This window comes from Vitis riparia, chromosome 5, assembly GCF_004353265.1.
Source record: "Vitis riparia cultivar Riparia Gloire de Montpellier isolate 1030 chromosome 5, EGFV_Vit.rip_1.0, whole genome shotgun sequence".
NCBI classification, from domain to species: domain Eukaryota; kingdom Viridiplantae; phylum Streptophyta; class Magnoliopsida; order Vitales; family Vitaceae; genus Vitis; species Vitis riparia.
In genome coordinates this window covers 8,173,807-8,195,058 of record NC_048435.1, presented here as the reverse complement: position 1 = coordinate 8,195,058, position 21,252 = coordinate 8,173,807, and the positions used below count along the sequence as shown (strand labels likewise).

The 21,252-nt window shown below is 35.9% G+C and overlaps 1 protein-coding gene across 2 annotated transcripts; it reads right to left on the bottom strand.

Moving 5' to 3' along the window:
* Window positions 1–223: 223 nt before the first annotated feature.
* LOC117915074 lies at window positions 224–12,796 on the bottom strand. Of its 2 annotated transcripts, XM_034830640.1 has the most exons (7): window positions 12,665–12,796; window positions 12,425–12,554; window positions 4,023–4,575; window positions 2,700–3,950; window positions 2,091–2,390; window positions 1,125–1,384; window positions 224–1,039 (listed from the first exon to the last, which is right to left on the bottom strand). In XM_034830640.1, the coding sequence occupies exons 1-7, from the start codon at window positions 12,717–12,719 to the stop codon at window positions 826–828; spliced, it is 2,763 nt and encodes a 920-aa protein (XP_034686531.1). In that variant the 5' UTR covers window positions 12,720–12,796; the 3' UTR covers window positions 224–825. The 2 variants fall into 2 exon arrangements, with proteins under 2 accessions (XP_034686531.1, XP_034686530.1); XM_034830639.1 differs by having other exon boundaries at window positions 2,700–4,575.
* Window positions 12,797–21,252: the final 8,456 nt, after the last annotated feature.

Here is a 21,252-nt window from a genome sequence, read left to right as displayed (position 1 = left end):
TGATAATTGAAAACAGATTATTCTTCAAGTAAAAAATGAGAACCATTTCAACCCTTTTAACCAATTGATTCTTATAAAAAGGGTGTGGTCAATTTTTTTGAGCTTAAATGGGCTCAGGCGTCAGATTACTCTAGCTTGATTATCAAAAAGTGATTTTAGTTAAAAATATTAACTGATTTAACGGTAAAGAGGTTTGAATGAAACAGGGGGAGAGAGCATGAGCTACATTTACAACTAGAGCTGTCCATTTTGAGAGTCCCATTGTTCAACAATGAAATATAAGCTAACAGCTTCAGAAACTGCTTTGATGAGGGTATCTCACTATAGGCCTTGTGCTTTCCGCTGTATTCTCTTTAAAGTTGTGTTAAGGGCTTGAACAGAACAGTAGTTTCAATGTTTCCTTGTGAGTTGTACAGATGCCCCTTGTGTATCCTCGTATGCTATTTACCACAATCTCAAACCCAATGCACACCTGGCATAACAATATATAAGAACAAAGGCCTGAGTGGTTGTCCGGAGGAAATCACAGGGAATGCATTCCATGGCTTTCTGCTCTCGGTGGAAATTTGAGTTGCTGCTGGCTTTGTAGGCTGAAGAGTGAAACTCTCAAATATGAGATATGGCTTTAGTCTTTCAGAGCTCAAAATCAGTGAGCTTCCCATCTCTATATCTGAATCAATATATAATGTCAATGCCGTTAATCTTACATTTTGCGCACTTGACAAGACTTCCATGCAATATCTCTATTGAAACCCCTGATGCTGAAAGTGGTCATGGATGAAAACCACGTTTGCCTTCGCCAGAACAAAATTTGCACTAGTTCATTTACAATCTATCTCCATAATACTTGGCTGCGACATCAGTCAGCCTTCCCATATCTGTGTGACTCTCAGCAATCCTTTGCAGTAAATTGTGGATTATAGCTTTCACATGTTTTCTTCCATCAGGCTGACTCCACAGGGCTCGGAGGATTTCTGGAGGGTAGACAGTTGCTGGCTGAACAACCCACTGACTGTCATCCACTATCTTTCCATTTAAACTGAGAATATACACAAAGAAGAGCAGGGAGAATATTAGAACTACAATGGAAACAATGATTTCCCAAGGAATTTAAATGTTATTACCTATTGAGAATGTGCAACATGCTTGGCCATTCTGCAAGTTTGAAATGAACATCTACGGTGTCATGGTCTCTGTGGACTACATTCTTAACCTGCCCATAATGACTGCATACAGAGCGGATTTTCTTTTCTCCTTTTCGGGAGTTTATGTTTGAAATCCTTGCAACTGTTGTTCTCGGTGCATCAATTCTGAATACCTGTAGACATTTCCCTAGTACTTTGAAGGAATGTTTTGCAATTGCCTTCTCTTTGGCATCTTCTGTCTGTCAAGTGAATAACAACAATGATGGTTAATAATGTTGAAATAGGTCAGTCGTCTGCTTGGACCTAATAAGATGTCTTTGGAAGCCAAAAACAAGGGAACAATGCATGCTGGTGGCCCTAGAATTTGTTTGTTCATTCAGCCCTTTTGCTTGCTTCTACAAAGAGATCACCCTCTTGGTGAACAGACACCTTTTGCACTCCATGCAATGGAGATATTTGTAGGGAGTATGGATAGCTAAAAACTAAGGAGCTTGGTGAGTAGCTTCAAAACAAATCACACAATAATTATATTCCCTCATCCAAATTGGACATGTGGGGTGGAAAGCTAGCCTATATTTAGGCTAAAGGTTAGATTGGCAAAGAACACAAAATGGAAAAGGAACAATGGTGTGAGGGGCCAAGGAAAGCTAGCCTATGTCTTGGACTCTTAGACTCGAGGTTAAATAATGTACAAACTGGTCTCCCTCCCCCTAATACATGCTTGATTCTTCTGGGTATTACTTCAACTACCAAAATGCCTGAAGCAATTAAACATGGATTTCAAATTAAAAGATATATTTGAAAGTTCCTAAAATATCTTATAAAAATTTAAATTAGGAAGCAATTCCAAGAGGAATTTGCTACCAGAGACACCCTACCTAGGAACCTCAGACACTGCAATATGGTTATGACAGCTAAATTGGTTTCAAGGTACAAAAGCCTCACCTCAAACTCCACATAAGCAACCGAACTTGAGGAACCCATGATAAAGCCAGATATGCCTTTCCCACAGGAAAGAGCCTTCTCTAGATGTTTCCAGCTCATTTCAAGAGTCAAACCTTTGATCACAGCTGTTCTGGTGGGATTCTTCACTAGTGCACCAGGTACATCAGGATCACCAATCAGGTCGGGAATGGAAATTCTATTAGAAATGATTTCCAAGGAAGAAGTTCCTTCCATGATGACATCTACATCTTCCACTACCAGATCAGTCTTTTTGAGAGCTTTCTGTAGCCCTGCACTTGTCTGCAATAAAACCAAGAGAGATGTTTAATCTTGGGCAGCAACAAACTAGATGTTTATATTACTGTCTGCCTACATATATTTCCCCCAGTTTCTCCTAATCTATAGCTTGTCTGCATGACAGTTTACTATTTTAACTATAATGCAAGAGCATTGAGGAATTCAATCTTTTTTCCTTTTGGGTGGAACAAAAGATGTTCCCCTTTGAAAGTAATTTGCAGTATCATGGATGTGAGTTGGACAGCCCTTAAGATCAATTAGCCAAAAAGGATGAGAAACCTTGAGCTACTATGCTAACCAATGAGCACTAACCTCAAAATACACATAGGCATCTTTGAAATTGCTCCCCTTAACATGGGAAAATTCAGATACCTTCGCAATAGGTCCACAATCCTTCAAAGCAGAAAGAATCTCCCTCTTTGGAGTACTTTTGAGCAAGAATCTCATTAACACTTTGTTTTGTTCAGCCCCTTCTCCAATGGAAGAGGTATTGAGATTTTTATTGGGATCTTTGCTGGTTGGACATGGAACCATAGTGTATGGTTTCAATACATGGTTGGTAGCTTCGAAATCCGAATGGTGTCTGTCAGCACCATCACTCATATCTGTGCACTGCACTTCCTCCCTCTTGTCAGTATTTCTATTTTCCTTATGTGTCTCACAGGGAGTGTTTATGCAATGCTTTTTTTCAGGGTTTTTGGTACTACTCTCCTTGTCCTCAAAGATGGATTTCAATTGAGTTATTCCTTCTTTACTATTAGATTTTTGCAAATCAGGACAGGATTGAATCCTTCTTACTGAATCTTTGTTCCTGACTTCCTTTTTTTTCATAGGCAGGCCTCTATTGCTGACTTGGTTGGTCTGGTTGGATATACTGTCCTGAGATCTACTAATTAATTGTTCTCTAGGCAGCTCTTTAATGAAGTCAATTAGAAACTTTATGTCAGAGCTTTTTGCCACTTTCTCTCCTGATGTTTCATTTGAATCTTCTGAAAATCTCTTGGGTGTTAAAGCAAACCTTTTTTGGCTAGCCATTTCTCCTTGTGCTGGATTATTCATTGCCCTTGTAAACATGTCTGATAGCTCCATGACCCTTGGGGCACTACCAGATGTTGCCAGGTTTTCATCATCTTCGGTACCTGCACTTGATGGTTGACCAGAAGAAGTAATCTTCTTGTTATGTTGACAATTTCCATTTCCAATTGCAGTCAGTTCTTCCACACCATCTTTTGGAAATGCTCCACTAGTATCTTCATTCAGGAATGAATGTTCTATGCAAGAGAATTTCTGAGACTTTGACATCAAATCTCTGTCAAAAACTGCAGCTATGTCTGCCACTACTTTGGAAAGGTGAATGTGCCTACTTTTAGGTCCAACTAGTTTTGACATATTAGGAGTTTCTTCTGATTGAGCCATATCCACAGAAGGGTCTTCTCCCATCATATGAGATATCGCACTTGTTGATACATTTTTCTTATTGCTGTGAGAATCAATTAAAACCTCTGACAATTGAACTGTAGTTACAGTTTCACCAACTTCAGTTCTATCCAGATTATTATACATCTTGCTAACCTCAGAAACAGTTTTACTGACCATATCCTCACCGACTTCAGTTCTATCCAGATTATTATACATCTTGCTAACCTCAGAAACAGTTTTACCAACCATATCCTCAGAAGAGTGTTTCTCAATTTCAAGGGGTGCTGCAGCCACTGAAATTTTTTTGTCATTACCATGAGAATCCTCTATGGTTTCTGAAAATTCTAGTAAACTTCCAGGGTCACCAAGTTCAGTATTTTCTTGATTATTATGGATCTTAATAACTTCAGATGATGTTGTATTGACCATATAGTCTAAAGAGTTCCCCACCATTATCTGGGGTGTTTTATTTTTTGAAATATTTTTCACACAACTGAGACAATTTGCTACTGCTTCTGACAACTGTACTATACTTTTGGCCTGACCAAACTCAGTATTATCTGGACAAGTATGTGGTGCAATGTCAGGGACTGCTGTATCAACTCTAGAATCTGACATTAAGCTAGTACTATGATTTTGCAATTGGAAATGTCCCAGCATCCTTTCCTTCAGTCGCATAAGAATGTTTCTTACAGTGCAAAATGATCCCCACACTTCACTTCGGACTTGGGTCTGTGTTGGTGAGACCCCTGGATCCATTTCCATAAATCTAAAAATTTCAAGGATCAAAACCAGAAAATCTCAGAGATCAAATAAATGCTGATAAATTGATGATTGCAAATATGACATAATGAGAAACAAACAAGCACTTTCAGAGACAGATAGGGTCACAATGAAGAACACCTTAGAGATGATATAAATGTTGATAAAGCAACTGATTGTGAATACATATCCTGGTTTGCTACACACACAAACACACAGATATTTCCTCCTGTTCTCTCACACATTCATTTTGTAGCATTTTGTTAAGGTAGGAGCCCAAATGAAATGTAAACTTTTGGGTCAATTTTGTAACTTAACATGGCATCAAAGCCTTTGTATTAGACACGTCATGAGTTGAAACCTTACCACTTGTTTGGTTCTCCTCTTATTGAGCTTCCGTGCAAGTAAAAGAAGATTCTGGTCAAATTAGCAGATCAACAAAAACAATTCCATAAAAGTGTTTTATCCAATGCATAGAAACAATCAAATGCATGCCCCAATGAGAGCCAAATTTATAACCAATGAGCCAAATCCATCATCCTCGCACTATTTTTATGATAAGGTGAGTAAATGGGCACAAAAATAAGAATAAAAGAGCAATCTCTCTCCCTCTCTCTCATTGCATTGAAACAATTCCCTCAGGAATTTATCCAATGCATGCTTTAATGAAAGCGCAAACTCTCTCTCCCTCTCTCTCTTTGCATTGAAACAATTCCCCCAGGAATTTAACCAATGCATGCTTTAATGAAAGCACAAACTCTCTCTCTCTCTCTCTCTCTCTCTCTCTTTTCCCCCCTCTTTCTTTCTCTCTCTGTGTCGAAACACAACCCCACTCATTTAATATCTTTTTCTATTAGTCAATTGCATTGACATAATCCTTAAGAGTCTCTCTCTTTCTTTCAAACACACACACCTGCTCATTTTATATCTATTTGTAGTAGTCAATTGCATTCAAAAAATCCGTCTCTCTACCCCTCCCTCCCCCCTATCTATCTCAAACACATACCTACCCGGTCAATTTATATTTTCTTTTATATTAGTCAACTGCATTGAAACAATCTCCTAAAAGTCTCTCCTTTGAAGCACACCACACCCACTCATTTTATATTTGTTTGTACTAGTTAACTGCAATGAAACAATCCCCAACTACACAATCCTCTAAAAGTCCCTCTCTCTCTCACTCTCTCAACAATTCTCTAAAAGAGAATCAAAATATCCAATGCATGCTCTGATGAGAGCCCAAATACCACCAAACCAAACAATCTCTCTCTTCCTCTCAAACCTACTCATATTATATCATTTTGTATAAGTTGACTACATTGAAATAATCCACCAAAAGCTTCTTTCTTTTCCCTCCTGAAATGCACACACCCGCTCATTTTATAACAGTTTGTAACCCCCCCCCCCCCCCCCCCTGAAACAAACACGCTCACACACACTCATTTTTTATCTTTCTATCAAGTCAACCTCATTCAAACAATCCCCACCCACTCAATTGCCTAAAACACTCTCCCCCCTCTCTCTATCAAACACTTAAACATTCACTCATTTTGCATTAGTCAACTACACTGAAATGATCTCTCACATTTATTCTCTATCTTTTGAAGTTGGTCAACTATGTTGAAACAATTCTCTAAAAAAGGGTCTAAATATTCAATGTATACTCTAATGAGACCTCAAATTTACCACCAAAACAAACCATCCCATGTTCCTAATTCTACTTTTATAATGAATGAGAGACAGTACATCCTTTCTTCCAAAATTAGCTTTCTTCATTTTGGGCCCTAGTCTAGACTCTAGAATGAATAGAGGTCTGGACTTTTTTTCGCTAAGGTGGGTTCCCCTTATTTGATTGAAAATGGATTGCCTAGTAGATTTAGATTTGTCCCCTTTTTCATCAATCCCTTCAGCTATAATGTAATGGGTGCTTGCTTTTTTTATTGACATGCAAACAAAGTAGAAGTAAATCCAATGTCATCTTGGATTGTTAACTCTCTTTCAACATCATTTGGGTCTTGGTCAACCCATATGACTTCTCTTCTTTTATTGCCAGAGGAAACTTCCCCAAAGTAAAGGCATTTTGTTAGTCAAACCCAACTTTAGTAGTTTATAAGCATTAGGATCAAAGGCTTGAGCCCTCTCTACGAGAGGAATTCATGTTCTGTTTTTAGACCTTGTGATGATCTAGTAAAACCCTTCTGTATGTGTTTTGAAGGTCTTGAACACAATTGTGATTAAGAGAGTTAGACCTTCTACTTCTTCAATCAATATTGACAGTACATTTAGTGTTGTCTCATTCTAACTGCTCCCAACTATCTATCAACCCTAGCATATGATCAATGTATCAATCAAAGACATTTCCTTTCAAAGAATAGACAAATTGCTTGACCAGAAGAGTAACACTTGGAAAAACCATTGGAAGATAAGATGTCACCTTCCTCTTTGCTTTTAAGAGCTTCAAGAATGAATTCCTTTAGTTGATTGATGGGAATCAACTCATTTGAAGAAACTTGAAGATTTTTAGGTGGCTCTTGTTCCCTTGGAGCCTTCATAGCTTGAGAAGTATCCCTTTTTTTTTATAGGAATTCTATAGATGAATCAAAAACAACTTGGCTTGACTTTTCCATACTTTCAATGTTATTAATGAGGAAAGAAATTTGGTTCATTCATGGTCTTGATGTGCTTTAATTTGTTTAACCATTAGACTCAGTTGCTCCCAACTGGACTAAATTTATCATCATGATTGACATGATGGAATTAGTAGAATTGAAGGATCAATCATCGTTGGTTGTATTGATTTTAGGATCTCACATGGAGACACGAGTGGATTGTTAGACTCATTGTCTTCTTGAACATAAGGGAATTTTAGAGTTGTCTTCTTGACCATTATTTAACCTTTTTTTTCCTTAAGAAAATTCAAGGAAATGTATGGATTCTTGGCAAAAGTTGCCTTAGAAACTATAGTTGCCTTGGGAAAAGAAGCAACTTTCACCTTACTTTGAGTCATGGGACCAAAACTTCCAATGCTAGTAGCTTTGATCAAATTGAGTAAACTTGATTCCTAGATTGTTTTTCCTAGATTCCATTTTGTTAAGAAGAAATGAGAGGTAGAGATTTTCCCACTAGGGTTTGAGAAATTTGGACATATAAATTTCTCTCAAATAGAAAGATGTGGGTAAAATTGTAATTTTGATCCATTTATGAAATTGGGTACAATCTTTATATTATCCTTTGATTCTTCCTAACAAAAGAATAAAACACTCTACAAGCATTTTTAATGCATAAGTTTTAGATCAAATTTTTTCAAAAAAAAAAAAACATAGAATTTTTAATAAAATCTTCAAATATGATCTTATATTTCTCTGAATTAAGTTTTCAACTCTTTAATCAAAATATTCAAATCTTCAATTAAAGTTCTCCAAATCTTCATGAAAATCTTCAAAAAAATCTTGAGTTGTTTAATTTACACTTTAAAAGTAAAAAAAGAGTGTATAAACACAAACGTGCACAGTCAGACATATGCGTGTGTGCATAGTTTAGTATACCATTTTAAAGGGGAGAAAAAGGCATGGATAAATGCATGCACATGCACACACAAATCTATGTCTCGGTGTGTGTGTGTGATGTGTGCATTTGTAAATGTTTCTATTTTTGCAAAAAGAAAGCCACCAACTAGTTTCCAAAAGACTTTAAACATATGAGAGGCAATGGAATGTCTATAAACTATTAGGCTTCACCACACACTCGTTTAAATTTCAGGAACTGCACAAAAACATCAATCATAAAGGAAAAAGGCATGTAATCAAAAGCAGCAATTTTGCAACTTAGTCTTCCTTATAATATTATAGTAAATAGTTATGTTGTTCCTTTCATGTAGTGACTTTTGAATTTCGAAGTTAAATTTCATGTTTTATGTTATGACAATATGGACAACTTGTGATTTAACCTGTCAAAGAAATGTCAAAATCAATATTTGTGGTTGCAGATAGTTTACAGACATTCACTACTCCCAGATGTTTAAAATCTTTTGTGGAAATTTAGACATATTTCCCATTAGGCTTTTGACTGTTAATATAAACTGTGGTTTCCCACACCTGTCCAGAGACATAGAAAGTAGTTCAAAAACGAATCAGAGGTCACATTGAATTTTAGCAAATTTGTCTTGAAAAGCCCAATGAATCAAAAAGGCTAAAATTGGGGACCTTATTACCATCGGCCATTAATTCACAAATGACTTCTGGGTTTGAGTCTAAAATTGTTTCCCAAATGACAGAAGAAAATCCAAATTGATACATAACTAATGACTATTAATTTTTTTTTTTTACCAAAAAATCCTTCTTAATTATTACATATGAACAGTATGGTATATGTAAACTCTGGAACATAAATTTGAATATCAAATTGTGTTTCCACCATGATATAAGAAAATCCTTTGAATACCAAATTGTGTTTCCCCCCATGATATAAGAAAATCCAAATTCGTACAGTTGATCAACATCAATTCTTTTCAATCTATATCCTTCTTACTTATATTATAACAAGAATTATGAGTATATCTAAACACTTGACCATAAATTATTAGCCTGAAATTCTTTCAAGTGATAAAGTAGATTTTTTTTTTTCAAATCTGACTACAAAAACTTTTATCTATTGTGGGTTTCTATATCCATTCCTTCTAGTAAAAACTTTAAATAGTTTTAAACTAAATGTTATAAGACTGAATTTATTCTGTCTGGTCAAAATAGAACTGGAATTTATAGCATCCTAATGGTGGCTAAATTAGGAACAAGCTCAAAGCATCATTTTCCCTAATCAATTCTCTCACATCTTAGTATGAACTAGTTTATTTCAAAACTGATTGGAATGGGGTAACATCTTTTCTTTTTTTTCCTTCTTTTGACAGGCAAATGAGAATTAGTATTAAATGTGTCTAGGAGGAAAGCACCAAAGTACACACAAAATCTACAGAAGTTATCTAATCTAAACAAGAGTCAAACTAAAAGGCACCTTCTACATACTTGAAACTCAGCCAATCTACAAGATCTATCATAGACATTGATTGATCCCTTATGTACAATCTAACCCAATTCATAAAAGTGTACATGAAATCAGAATTGATTGTTTGGTCCGATCGCTTGACATTATTAAACAACCTCTCATTTATTTCCCTTCAAAGAGTCCAGAACACAGAATGGAGCGACCCTCCAGACTTCAAAGAGCCCAAACAACCTTCGTAGGAGCCCATGAACTCCACACTACGCTTGCAGGAAGGACTTTCTATCTCCCTTGGTCAAAGATGCATTGAGAGACCTAACTAAGAAATTGCCACAATTGATTTCATTCTACCTCAATTTGTCTTCCCCATCCCTTCTAATTGACAAGGAGTGAAGCTTCCATAAGAAAGACTCCAGCTTCATGATTTCCCACTCATTGAGCTACCTAACCTAGAAAAGTGGAAACTCCAACCACCCGCTTCCCTCATCTATTCCCACGCATCCACTACCCAATCATCTTTGTCTATAGCTATAGATTATAACCTCAGGAAGGCTACTTCCAAGGGTAAATCATCACACCAAATATCTTTCCAAAATTTTACCCTTCTCTCATTCCTAACTATGAATCGGGACTTGCTTTTTTATACCCTCCTACCCTTTCCTAATAGCTTTCCACAACCCCACTCCATATCCCTCCGTCACCCCCCTTGAACACCAACCCCCTTCCTCCTCTCCTAATTTCCCTATTATGATTTGCTTTCATAAGAATTCTCTTTCTATTGCAAATTTCCAACTTCACTTACCAAGCAAGGCCTTTGAAGTGGAAAGATTGCCAATACCAAGGCCACATCCTTTTTTCCCAAGCAAATAACAACCCACTTAACCAAATATGGTTTTTTCAATAGAGAGCCACCTCTCCAAAGGAAGTCTCTTTGAATCTTCTCAAGTCTGAAACTAATCTTTCTTGGAATAACAAACAAGGACATGAGATAAATTGGAAGGCTTGATAATGTACTTTTGATCAAAGTCTTCCTCCTTTCGAAAGATATTGCCTCTTCCATGCCATTAGTCTTTTTTCTAAACCCCTCCTTTACTGCATCCCAGGCCCGAGAAGTTTTGTTTGTTAGAAGCTCCTAAAGGGAGACTCAAATAGGAAGTGGGAAACTTTCTTACTTCACAACCCAACATCAAAGCTAATCCCTCCACATTAGATACTCCCTCAATAGGGATTAATTCACTTTTATCTAAACTAGAAATTAACTTAAACCACATAAGAACCCAACTCAAATATCTCAGCTAATCTCAATCGGCATCACAGAGAATAAGAGTGTCGTTAGCAAACAAAAGATGAGACACTTCCATCCCCTCCCCACTTCTTTCTCTAACAGCACTAGGTAGTCCGTCTTTCAAAGGAAAACAAACGTTTTAATTCCCTTTCATAACCCACTTTCCTATGGATTGTAGGTTCAACCACTGAGTATTAGGTCTAGTCCTATGTCTTGGGAAATTCAGGTGTAACACCTTACCTCTCCCTCTGCTCCTTAGAAGCCCAACACCCTTCTTTTTCAACTTTACTCTGAATGACTACTCCACAAGTTTCAATGTTTACTTCAAAGACAACCAATTTTGCTACTTATGTATTTCCTTTTTAGTTTTTGTATTCAGATAAACAAAAGTGAAAAGAAAATTATGGAATCTTCAGCATATATTTTCCCCACAAATTATACCATCACAGGGTAGTGCGCATGGCATATGCTCAGAATCAACTGAAGAAAAAATGTTCAAAATAAGCAGCCATTCAGATAATAGTGGCTCTGAAGAACAGCATTTATCATCTTCTAAGCGCATACACACCAGACCCATGTCCTTCATAGGGTTATCAAATCCCAGAACACTCCAAAGAATTAAAATTATATGCCTATTTGTCATAGAAAAGAATATTCAAGGGTCATGTGATCTTCTTTCTCTAGAGGATCCATGAGTCTAATACAACATATTTGGATGTTTCACACGCATTAAAAAATCAGCAAACAACTGATAATAACTTTTCAAAGTTATTAAATAGCTTCATAGATATATTACTAATAAATTAGGCATTAAGATGTCCAGTATTTTAAAGTCTAAGGTACTATTTATTTTGTCAACAATTACTAAAAAATGAGTGGTAATTTCCTAAACATCATCATTCATAAATATACAAAAACTAATTCCACCAAGGCAGGGTTCTTCAGGTATAGAGGAGGCATCAAAAGCAATTCGGAAAAACACAATTTTCAACTTAAGGATAAACATCATTAAAGTTTCAAGGAGAAAAAGGAAACCCACAGAAAGTACTCAAATTTTTTGTCCGATAGACACTCAATTCAAATCACAAGTGGGTTTAGTAGAGCTAAAGATCACCTTGTGAAGAAAATTGGACTGAAAACAATTCAACACTCCAACATGAAATGTTGCTGCCAAATCAAACAGTATGAACAGACCCAAATGCATTGAAAAGTGTTAAGACAGTAATGCATGTATTTTGAGAAGCAATTAAAATTTGATGAACTGAAAAGAAAATAGAACAAAGGTCCAAGCTCAATCAACAAAGAGTATTCCCACAAAATAATGTCATTAGCTATATTATGACTTTACGCTAGAAATAAAAAATAAAAAGAGAAAACAAAAAGGAAAATGAATTCAAACAGAAAATAAAACATTCCTGAAAAATAAATTTATACTAAAATACCCATTTATGTTTCCCGCATTTTGATCATCTACTTTTTCATCCGGAGAAGCCCTTTTTTCAGGCATTTGAACCTCACGCATACCAAAAAAACATAAATCAATTAAAAACTAAGACCGAAATATCAAAAACCTCACTTCTGCATATCTGATTCCCGAGCCACCGGTCCATGCTGCTCCCTGGCCGCCTCCAGTTTCTTTGTCTGAGATGATTGCTCGGCCTTGCTATTCGAAGAAGATGAACAACATCTTCTCGGTCTGGGAAGTCCTGCAATAGTCTCAAAAAAAAAAAATAGAAAAAAAAAAAAAACAATTACGAAATCAAAGCCCAGAAAACCTGAAGAAAAGAAGGTCCCATTTTGGTGAGGTAGGTTTTACCAATTTTGTGGACATGAAATCCTGGTTTTGGACGGAGGAGTTGAGCGAGTGCCATTTTGCACTGGATGGAAGAAGCAAGCAGAGCGGGTTTTAGGAGGGTTCAAGGTTGTGGAAGATGAAAACAGTAATGGCATGTTAGAAATGAAACACGCGCTCACTAATTTGGGTAAATGGAGCAATGCCCCCCTCACCTTTTAGGTTTTTACCAAATGAAACCCAATTTCTAAATGAATTTAAAATAAATAAAATTCTAGGATACCTATCAAACTTACAATTTCATTAAATCCTTAAATGATTACATAAATATATACTACTACAATACATATACATGAGACTATGGTACAAATAGACGGAATTAGGATAAAAAATTAAATAAAATCAAATTACAATAAAATGAAATCAAGATACAAAAAACAATGAAATATGAGAAACATATAGGGCATCACTTTGCAGTTTTATCGTATGCAAAATGATAAGTTTAGTCACATGCTTCATGTGAAGTAATGGGCACATTCATTTGTCATAATAGCTCACTAGGGAAGAGGTAATGGGCACATTCATTTTATCTAGAAGAGAAATGATCTAGGATATTTCTATATTAATTAAATTGACCACCCACAATGGCTTAAGCAGATGAACACAACATTTTTTATTTTATTTTTTCTAGAGCCCTTGAAATTCGATTCCTATCAAGGTCTACAACATTCATTACGGTGGAGGGATAGATATCTAATTGCTTGCTTAGTCTACATTAAAGTTGTTAGAGTAGAGCTTTTAAAAGCATGATATGATGTAACAATGAATAGATTTATTACTTATAATATAATTCCATTTCCCTAATTTATCTATCATATTCAAGCATTTTATACTTTGAGCGTTTAGACCTAATATCTCTTGCATTGTACATAACTTTAGAAGTTATTGGAGGATCCAAGTCATAAATTCTTTGCAAATAAATAAGTTATTCACAATTGGTTCATGAATTTAGACAATTCATTTTGAGGTTATAGTGCATTATCTCCTAATTAGATGAATAATTTGTCTTAATTATCAAAATGAGTTTTCTATGGTTAGTGCACTAACGTATATGGTTATACATTAAACAAAACCTATGATGAGTCATGATATTGACCATGGATAGTGTCACCAAACTACTATACTATATAAGCTCTCAACCTTGAGAAGATACTGAATTAGTTCTAAAGTTTTCAACTTTGACCTATGAGTGAGACCCTAAGGTGATCATATGTTCCCTATGGATTGAGTTGCTATTAATTGAGGTAGGTGGCAGGTAGTATACTTAAGATAGACACTGTGATATCTCATGAATTTGAGATAGAGTGTCCCTTTCGATATTTGTAATCCAAATTTGGTTAAGAAATCTATGTTAATAATGATTTCTTAATTAGAATTTGACATGTGCTATTGGCTAGTAAGAGTATGTCAATTGATCACATAATAGGGGAATATGAGACTCAATGATGATATATTTAATCTTGAGAGGTTGATAACATTCACCTTGTTAAATTATAAACACTAGTTCATGGGGAGTTTACATATAACGAATATTAAGTTACAAATCCGATATTAATATATCATTATAATATCATAGGATACTAAAGTACAATTGACTCTTTGTAGTAAGATGTTGAGTTAACTTCATAATTGGATTCTATAGGAGTCTGTAGACCCCCATTTTGGGAGTCATTCTTGCAGCTGATGCTTGACAAGTGTCACCATCTCGCATGGCCACGTGTCGCATCCTTAGTGGTCATAAAGAATCCACCTCACTTTTTGAAGCTGCAGTAGGACTTTGACACGTGGAGGGACTTTCTGGAGGGGAGTCCCGCAGGCCGTTAAGGGGTGCGGATGAGAGAGAAGAAAAAGGGGCTGCAGAAGGAGTGTTGTAGAAAAAAAAAGGTGGCTACTGTAGAGATCGTTTGAAGGGACAGCATTGTAGTGCAGCCACAAGGAGAGTGGTTGGAAAAAGCCATACTTGCTGACCAGTGAACAGAGAGAGGAGAAAAATAGAGAAGAAGTTTTCTAAGAGGGAGAGGGACGGTATTGAAGGAAAAAAAGAGAATTTTTTTAGAGTTTGGGGGGAAAGAGTATTGGTTGAACTTGAAGGAGAAGCTAAGAATAGAGGAGCGCAGAGTTGCTGGGGAGTCCAGGACACAGAACTGAGAAGGGAGAGCTCCAGGTATGACCATTTGTTTTTTTGTATCTCTCCCATTTTTTTTCTAGACTGTCTAGGTCTGATTCTCAGTGATTTTTCTCTTCTGCTTGTTGGGTTGGTTCTGTTTTTTGTGATTGTTGATCGAATGTTGGAAGAGTTTGCTGTGTTTTTATGCCCTATTCTGACGAGTATTTTTCCATCTTAACTCACTGCATGTTGGACCCATGGATGAAATGATGAAATGGGTCCGATATGCGGGTTAAAGTCTTCACGTTCCTCTTCTTGTTGCTATCCTGTTATCTCCTTGTTTTATTTTCCTCCATGAGTGCATACTCAAAGCTCCAAAGTCTCAGCTGCTTTCCGTGAAGCTTCAAGGCTCTTAACCTTGAGGCTAGAATCTGGGTTTTCAATGATGATGAGAACATGCCTTTTTCAGTTTTGTCCAAGATTTCACAGTCAGCAAACACCCGAGGGTGCATGCCATCTTTCACTCCTTCACATACCCATTAAAGCCACTCACCCAAGCCCTCATATCCATACAACCCATACTTATCCTTCATGCTACTCATAACCACATTCCATTCGGACATTTCACATCCGGAATTCTTCATCGCCCATTCCACCCGGACATATCGCATTCGGAATTCCTCCCTCCGCCGCCATTCCACCCGGACATCTCACATCCGAAATTCTTCATCGCCCATTCCATCCGGACATTTCACATCCGGAATTCTTCATCGCCTATTCCACCTGGACATATCGCATCCAGAATTCCTCCCTCCGCCGCCATTCCACCCGGACATCTCACATCTGGAATTCTTCATCGCCCATTCCACTCGGACACTTCACATCCGGAATTCTTCATCGCCCATTCTACCCAGACATTTCACATCCGGAATTCCTCCCTCCGCCGCCATTCCACTCGGACATCTCACATCCAAAATTCTTCATCGCCCATTCCATCCAGACATTCATCCGGAATTCTTCATCGCCTATTCCACTCGGACATATCGCATCCGGAATTCCTCCATCCGCCGTCATTCCACCTGGACATCTCACATCCGGAATTCTTCATCGCCCATTCCACCTGGACATTTCACATCCGGAATTCTTCATCGCCCATTCTACCCGGACATTTCACATCTGGAATTCCTCCCTCCGCCGCCATTCCACTCGGACATCTCACATCCGGAATTCTTCATCGCCCATTCCACCCGAACATTTCACATCCGGAATTCCTCCATCCGCAGACATTCCACCCGGATGTCTCATATCCGGAATTCTCCTCCGTCGTCATTCCACCCGGATATCTCACATCCGGAATTCTATCCGACCGACATTCCGCCTTCTCCGGATATCTCACATCCGGAATCCCATTTTGTAAATTCTTTTAAACCCTGGTATTCAAATAATCCCAATTGTCTCATACTTCATCCTTAGAGTTTCTTTAGGTTCCAAAATCACATTTTTAATAAAACTTCGTTGCCACTTTCATTTATGGCAAGCAATTTTCATACTTCCTCTGTTTTTAAAATGTTTTGAAGTAAGCAAGGAATCAAATTTCATAATTCCGAACAATGGAGTTATCGGAATCGATTCAGGCAAGATAAAATGGGCTTTGGTGGGGGCCCCACATATGTGAATTCATGACTAATCGATTGATTGATTAATTTAATTGCCATGCATAGTTGATCTTATTCTGCTCTATGACATGCTCGAAATTATTCCTTAATTGTGCGCTAACCTCTCTCTTGCTAGCGCATGGTGGCTCGTTGCCCAGGTATGCACCTACTTTCACTCTGGTCATTGTCTAAGCATATTTTGATTCTCACGTGTGCATGATTTATTCTGGGTACTCATTGATTTACTCGTCCATTGTCATGATTGCTTCATTTTATTAGTAAAAACCCGACTTTAGGGGCTTAGAGGGGTGCTGCGGTCTTTACCGTACCTTCCTGATAAGTAACCTGACCCCCGAACTCGATCCAGTTTTTCGCAGACCGTCTTTTTCGAAATAAAGAGTCACACTTAGGGTTTTTCTTTCTTATTTTGTTTACCCTTTAAAAATAAAACAAAAATAAGTGGCGACTCCAAGTCATTTTCTTAATCAATAAAAATCAATTTTTTAAACAAAAATCGAGTTTCATCATCGAATGGGAAACGCATCGAGCCGAAATGCGGGGTCCACAGAGTCGTTATTTTCCTATAGGTCTTAAAAGTCCTCACTTGAGCTCATATTCCATAATGACACAATTATTGAGGGATTTTTAGGTTCTTTATTTGTATGTGTGCATAAAAGCATTTTGGTAAATACATAAGGTTGCATAAGAGCTTATAAATGATATTTCTGGATTTGGCTAATTAATTAATTAGAGTCTGATAAGGTTAATTAATTAATTAGGACCTTTGTAGACTAAATTAAATAACTCAAGCTCAATATGTACTTGAGTCACTTAAACCTATATGGAAACCTATATAAACCCCCCATAGGGGCTAGGGTTTCAATCATCATTTGTTATTCAAACTCTAGAAAGAGGAACCCTAGCATTTACCCTTATAAAAAGGATTTCACCTTCTCATGGGCCAAGATTTGAGAAAAAGACTATCAAGTGGAAGATCCACATCGACTCTTCATGGATTGGATTTGATCTGGGAACATCGTATAACATCTTTTCTCTAGATCCAAGTTTTAATATCTATTATGCTTCTACTTGTTCGATCTAGAGAGCTTCAAAGATAGTAATGCATGCACCCTAATGATCCAAGGTTGGGAATAAAGTAATACAAGGATTCCCCACAACTGGTATCAAAGCCTTAAGTTAGGATTAAACATGGTAGAACATTTCTAAGGTGTGCTTACTTGGTTTTTACAAGTCTCTTTTTCATTCAATGCCCTTAGGGATGAATGAATGTATACATGAATATTCTTGGTGAATGTTGTAGATGTCATTATTTAAATTCTTAGTTTTCTTAGATGGGTTGTACACTCCATAAAGAGTATAAGATTTTTGTCTTAGTTGTAAAAATCACTTTTTTAATTCTTAGATGGTTATAAGCTTTGTTCTAGTGGAGCATAGGATTTTCTTCATTATAAAAATCATATTTTAAATCCACTATGTAACTTAAGAGAAACAAGAAAGAAATTGAAGTGTCCAGTTACATCCATGGTAGAGACACTATTCCAAAAATGTGAGTTTTCTGTTGGAAAAATAATCAGAAAAGGACTCAGGTGCGAATGATCCAACAACAATGCTCAAGTACCTAAATTAGTGCTTGAGTGGTCTTGAGTGCTCAAGCACCCTTATACTCAAGTGATCTAAGAGTGCTCGAACACCATTTTCACCACTACAAGTGGCAAATGACAAATTTTGGCATATTTAAGGACTTTTTAGGGGTTTTTTTATTTTTTTACCAATCCTAATTTGTGTTGTGGGGACCTTCTTGGTAAATTAGAAATTTTGAAATTCCAGAATTTGAGCTTACTAAACTTGCAATAGGATTCCTAAAGCCATGAAACTTATTTTCTCCATATTTTATATTTATTTCCTTTTTTATTGCACAGAAATATAGAATATAGTTTTAAAAAAAAATCTAAAAAAGATCATTTTGGAATTTTTCATGAAAACAAATTTTCATGAGTATATTTTCAAATAAAATATTTATTTAAATTGGAATGTGCTTGTTAATAAGGAATTTTTTTTATGGATTTTTTTTTAAAAAAAACGATTAAGATAATGCATTTTCCATTTTTAGATATCCTTGAAGATTCTTTTTTCCAAAATATTCTCTTTTTTTAGATCTTTAAGAATCGGATACTTTTATTTTGGAAAAGTTCTCTTATTTTCTAAATCTTTATAGAAAATATTTTTCTTATGACACAAATTTCTAATTTAAGAGAATTAGTATTAATTTGAAAAAAAAAAATCAGGATTGGAATTTTATTTTAAGCTTGCCAAAATTAAATGAAAATTCTTTTTCAAAATATTAAGTGGGAGAGGACCCTTGGCAAACCCATAGCCTCTAGGATCAAGTCCATTTTTTTTATTATTCTATCATCATCTTAAAGACCAAAATCAAGAGATATGAATTTCCCTTTTTAAGACAAGATTATATATGTTAATAGTGGGAGTGACTAATCCTAAAGATAGAGCTCTTTACTTGGTATCATTGATGTTAAGGATCTTGGCTATATAGTTAACTTAAATATGAAGTGGTACAATAATCTAAAATGATTTCACTTGCATGGCCTAAGGGCTAAACTTAAAAGGTATGTTAATCTTGCCTAAAAAAACTTTCCAAATTTAAGACAAAAAGATTAATTAGAGATGATCTCTACCTAGTATAGATCATGACCTACCTAAGTAGGCTTGATTCTTATGATAGTAAGATACATTGCATAGAAATATGTAGCTATTAATTAAAGAACACTACATTATTGCTAAATTACTAATTTGCCTTGAATACTCAATTAGTTAATGCATGGTTTGATTTCACTGTTACATGAATCATGTCTTAAAACTTAATCACTCTCATTCGCACTACAAACAAATTAACTAGACTTAATTATTTTGAATGGAAAAGAGACCTAGATTTAATGCTCATATCAAAGAAGCTTAAATGGATAACTTAGGAGTTTGCTCCACCTATTCCCAATGAATATTCCTTGTAGGAAGAGAGGGAGATGCTCATCAAAAGTGGTATAGGGTAAATGAAAAGGTTAAGTGTATTATACTTAGGTCTTTGGATGAAGTGTTGCAACATCACTACATGTCTCTTGCTACTACTTATGACATTCTCTCTAGTCTATAAGAAATGCTTAGTAATAGCGACAAGTCAACTAGATGGGTCGTCCTAAAGACTATTATGAACATCAAGATGATAGAAGAAACTCTAGTTAGAAATCATATGGTTCGTATGATTAGACTCTTAAAGAAAATGGAGATTCTTGAAGCTAAAATGGATTGTGAGACCAAGGTTGACATGATCTCAGAGACATTGTTAGATTCCTTTAGGCAATTCAAGCTCAACTATTCCATAAATAAGATGATGAACTTACCAGAATTAATGAGCAAACTTCAGATGGTTGAGAGATTCTTAAATATCAAAAAGGTGTTTATATGATAAGTAAAGAGTTTTTCAAGTTTTTCTAATGAGAAGAAGAAAAACATCAACAATGGAAACACCAAATAAGGAAAGACCAATATTGGGAAAGAAAATAGCAAAGGAAATAGCAAGTGCTTCTTTTATGGTAAGAAATGTCACTGGAAGAAATAATGTCTTGATTACTTGAAAAAGTAGAAAGGTAAGTTTAATTCACTTTTAATTGATTCATGCTTAGTGGTGGATAGATTCCAAGGCTACTAACCATATATATAACTCTTTACCATACACTATATGCAAGATCAAGGAAATGAAGACCAATTGAATATAGGGAATTGCGAATACGAGGATAAATGGGTGTCCCACATAAGAATGAAAATATCAGTAACTATAGATATATCGATACTTGGATTTTAAGGATAAATTGGGGAATTATCAGCAGATATTTTGTCACAAAATATCAATGAACAAAAAATTGATCAAAACTCGTGGAAATGTAAGAAAAACTCTTAGAAATGAAATTAAAAGTATAATAGACATTGTAAAGTTGTTTTATTGAAGAAATTGATATATGTATGATACAATTTGAGATATTAAATTTAATTATATTGTGTTAGTTGACAAGAAATGTAAATTTTGTAAGTGTACACTCATTATGAAGCTACATGAAAGATTTGATTTCGTTAAATATTAATAATTTGTACATATTATATTGTAATGACACTTTAGTACCAAAATGATGATCGATGTAGTTCAAGGGAATTGGTAGATGAAGGAATCTCATCTTGTTGTTGGAGACAATATTGGTACCAACTCACTAAGCCTCGATAGTATTGATTAAAAATCCAAACATTCTATACATAAATCTCTTGAGTCCTGCCCACTACCTTTACATAGATGAGATACTTGGGGTTCACCTATGTGCGTGTATCAAATCCTCCTTACATTTGATATGAAATGTGTTATGACATTTGTGCAAAAGAAGAATAGCCAGACATGTCATACTCTTCATCGGTTGAACTTGAGCCCATTGCATAATTTTGAGAAAATTGACCATAACCCATCACATAAAGAGGGTAGACATTAGCTTCATTCACTAAGTCACTAAATTAAGTCCCTATACTCATAGACTCAAAACTAGCTGAAAATAACTCCTTGCTAAATAGTGTCATTGTTCATTCTCTTCCTTTATACGATTTCCCAATAACTTCAATGTCATGACCAACTCTTTTAGAGCCATGGTCTTCATCCTGTGTGCAATACATGAAATCATATTCACAAGTAAATGGACTTGGTAGATATTGACTTTCTT

Bases quoted from the DNA above. Each gene is read 5' to 3' on its own strand.
- LOC117915074 (XM_034830639.1), bottom strand. From the start codon at position 12,719: ATGGCACTCGCTCAACTCCTCCGTCCAAAACCAGGATTTCATGTCCAC. The intron at 12,555-12,664 runs GTAAAACCTACC...AGACTATTGCAG, and splicing joins ATTTCATGTCCACAAAATTG to GACTTCCCAGACCGAGAAGA. The intron at 2,391-2,699 runs GTTAGTGCTCAT...GTTTTATTGCAG, and splicing joins ATGCCTATGTGTATTTTGAG to ACAAGTGCAGGGCTACAGAA.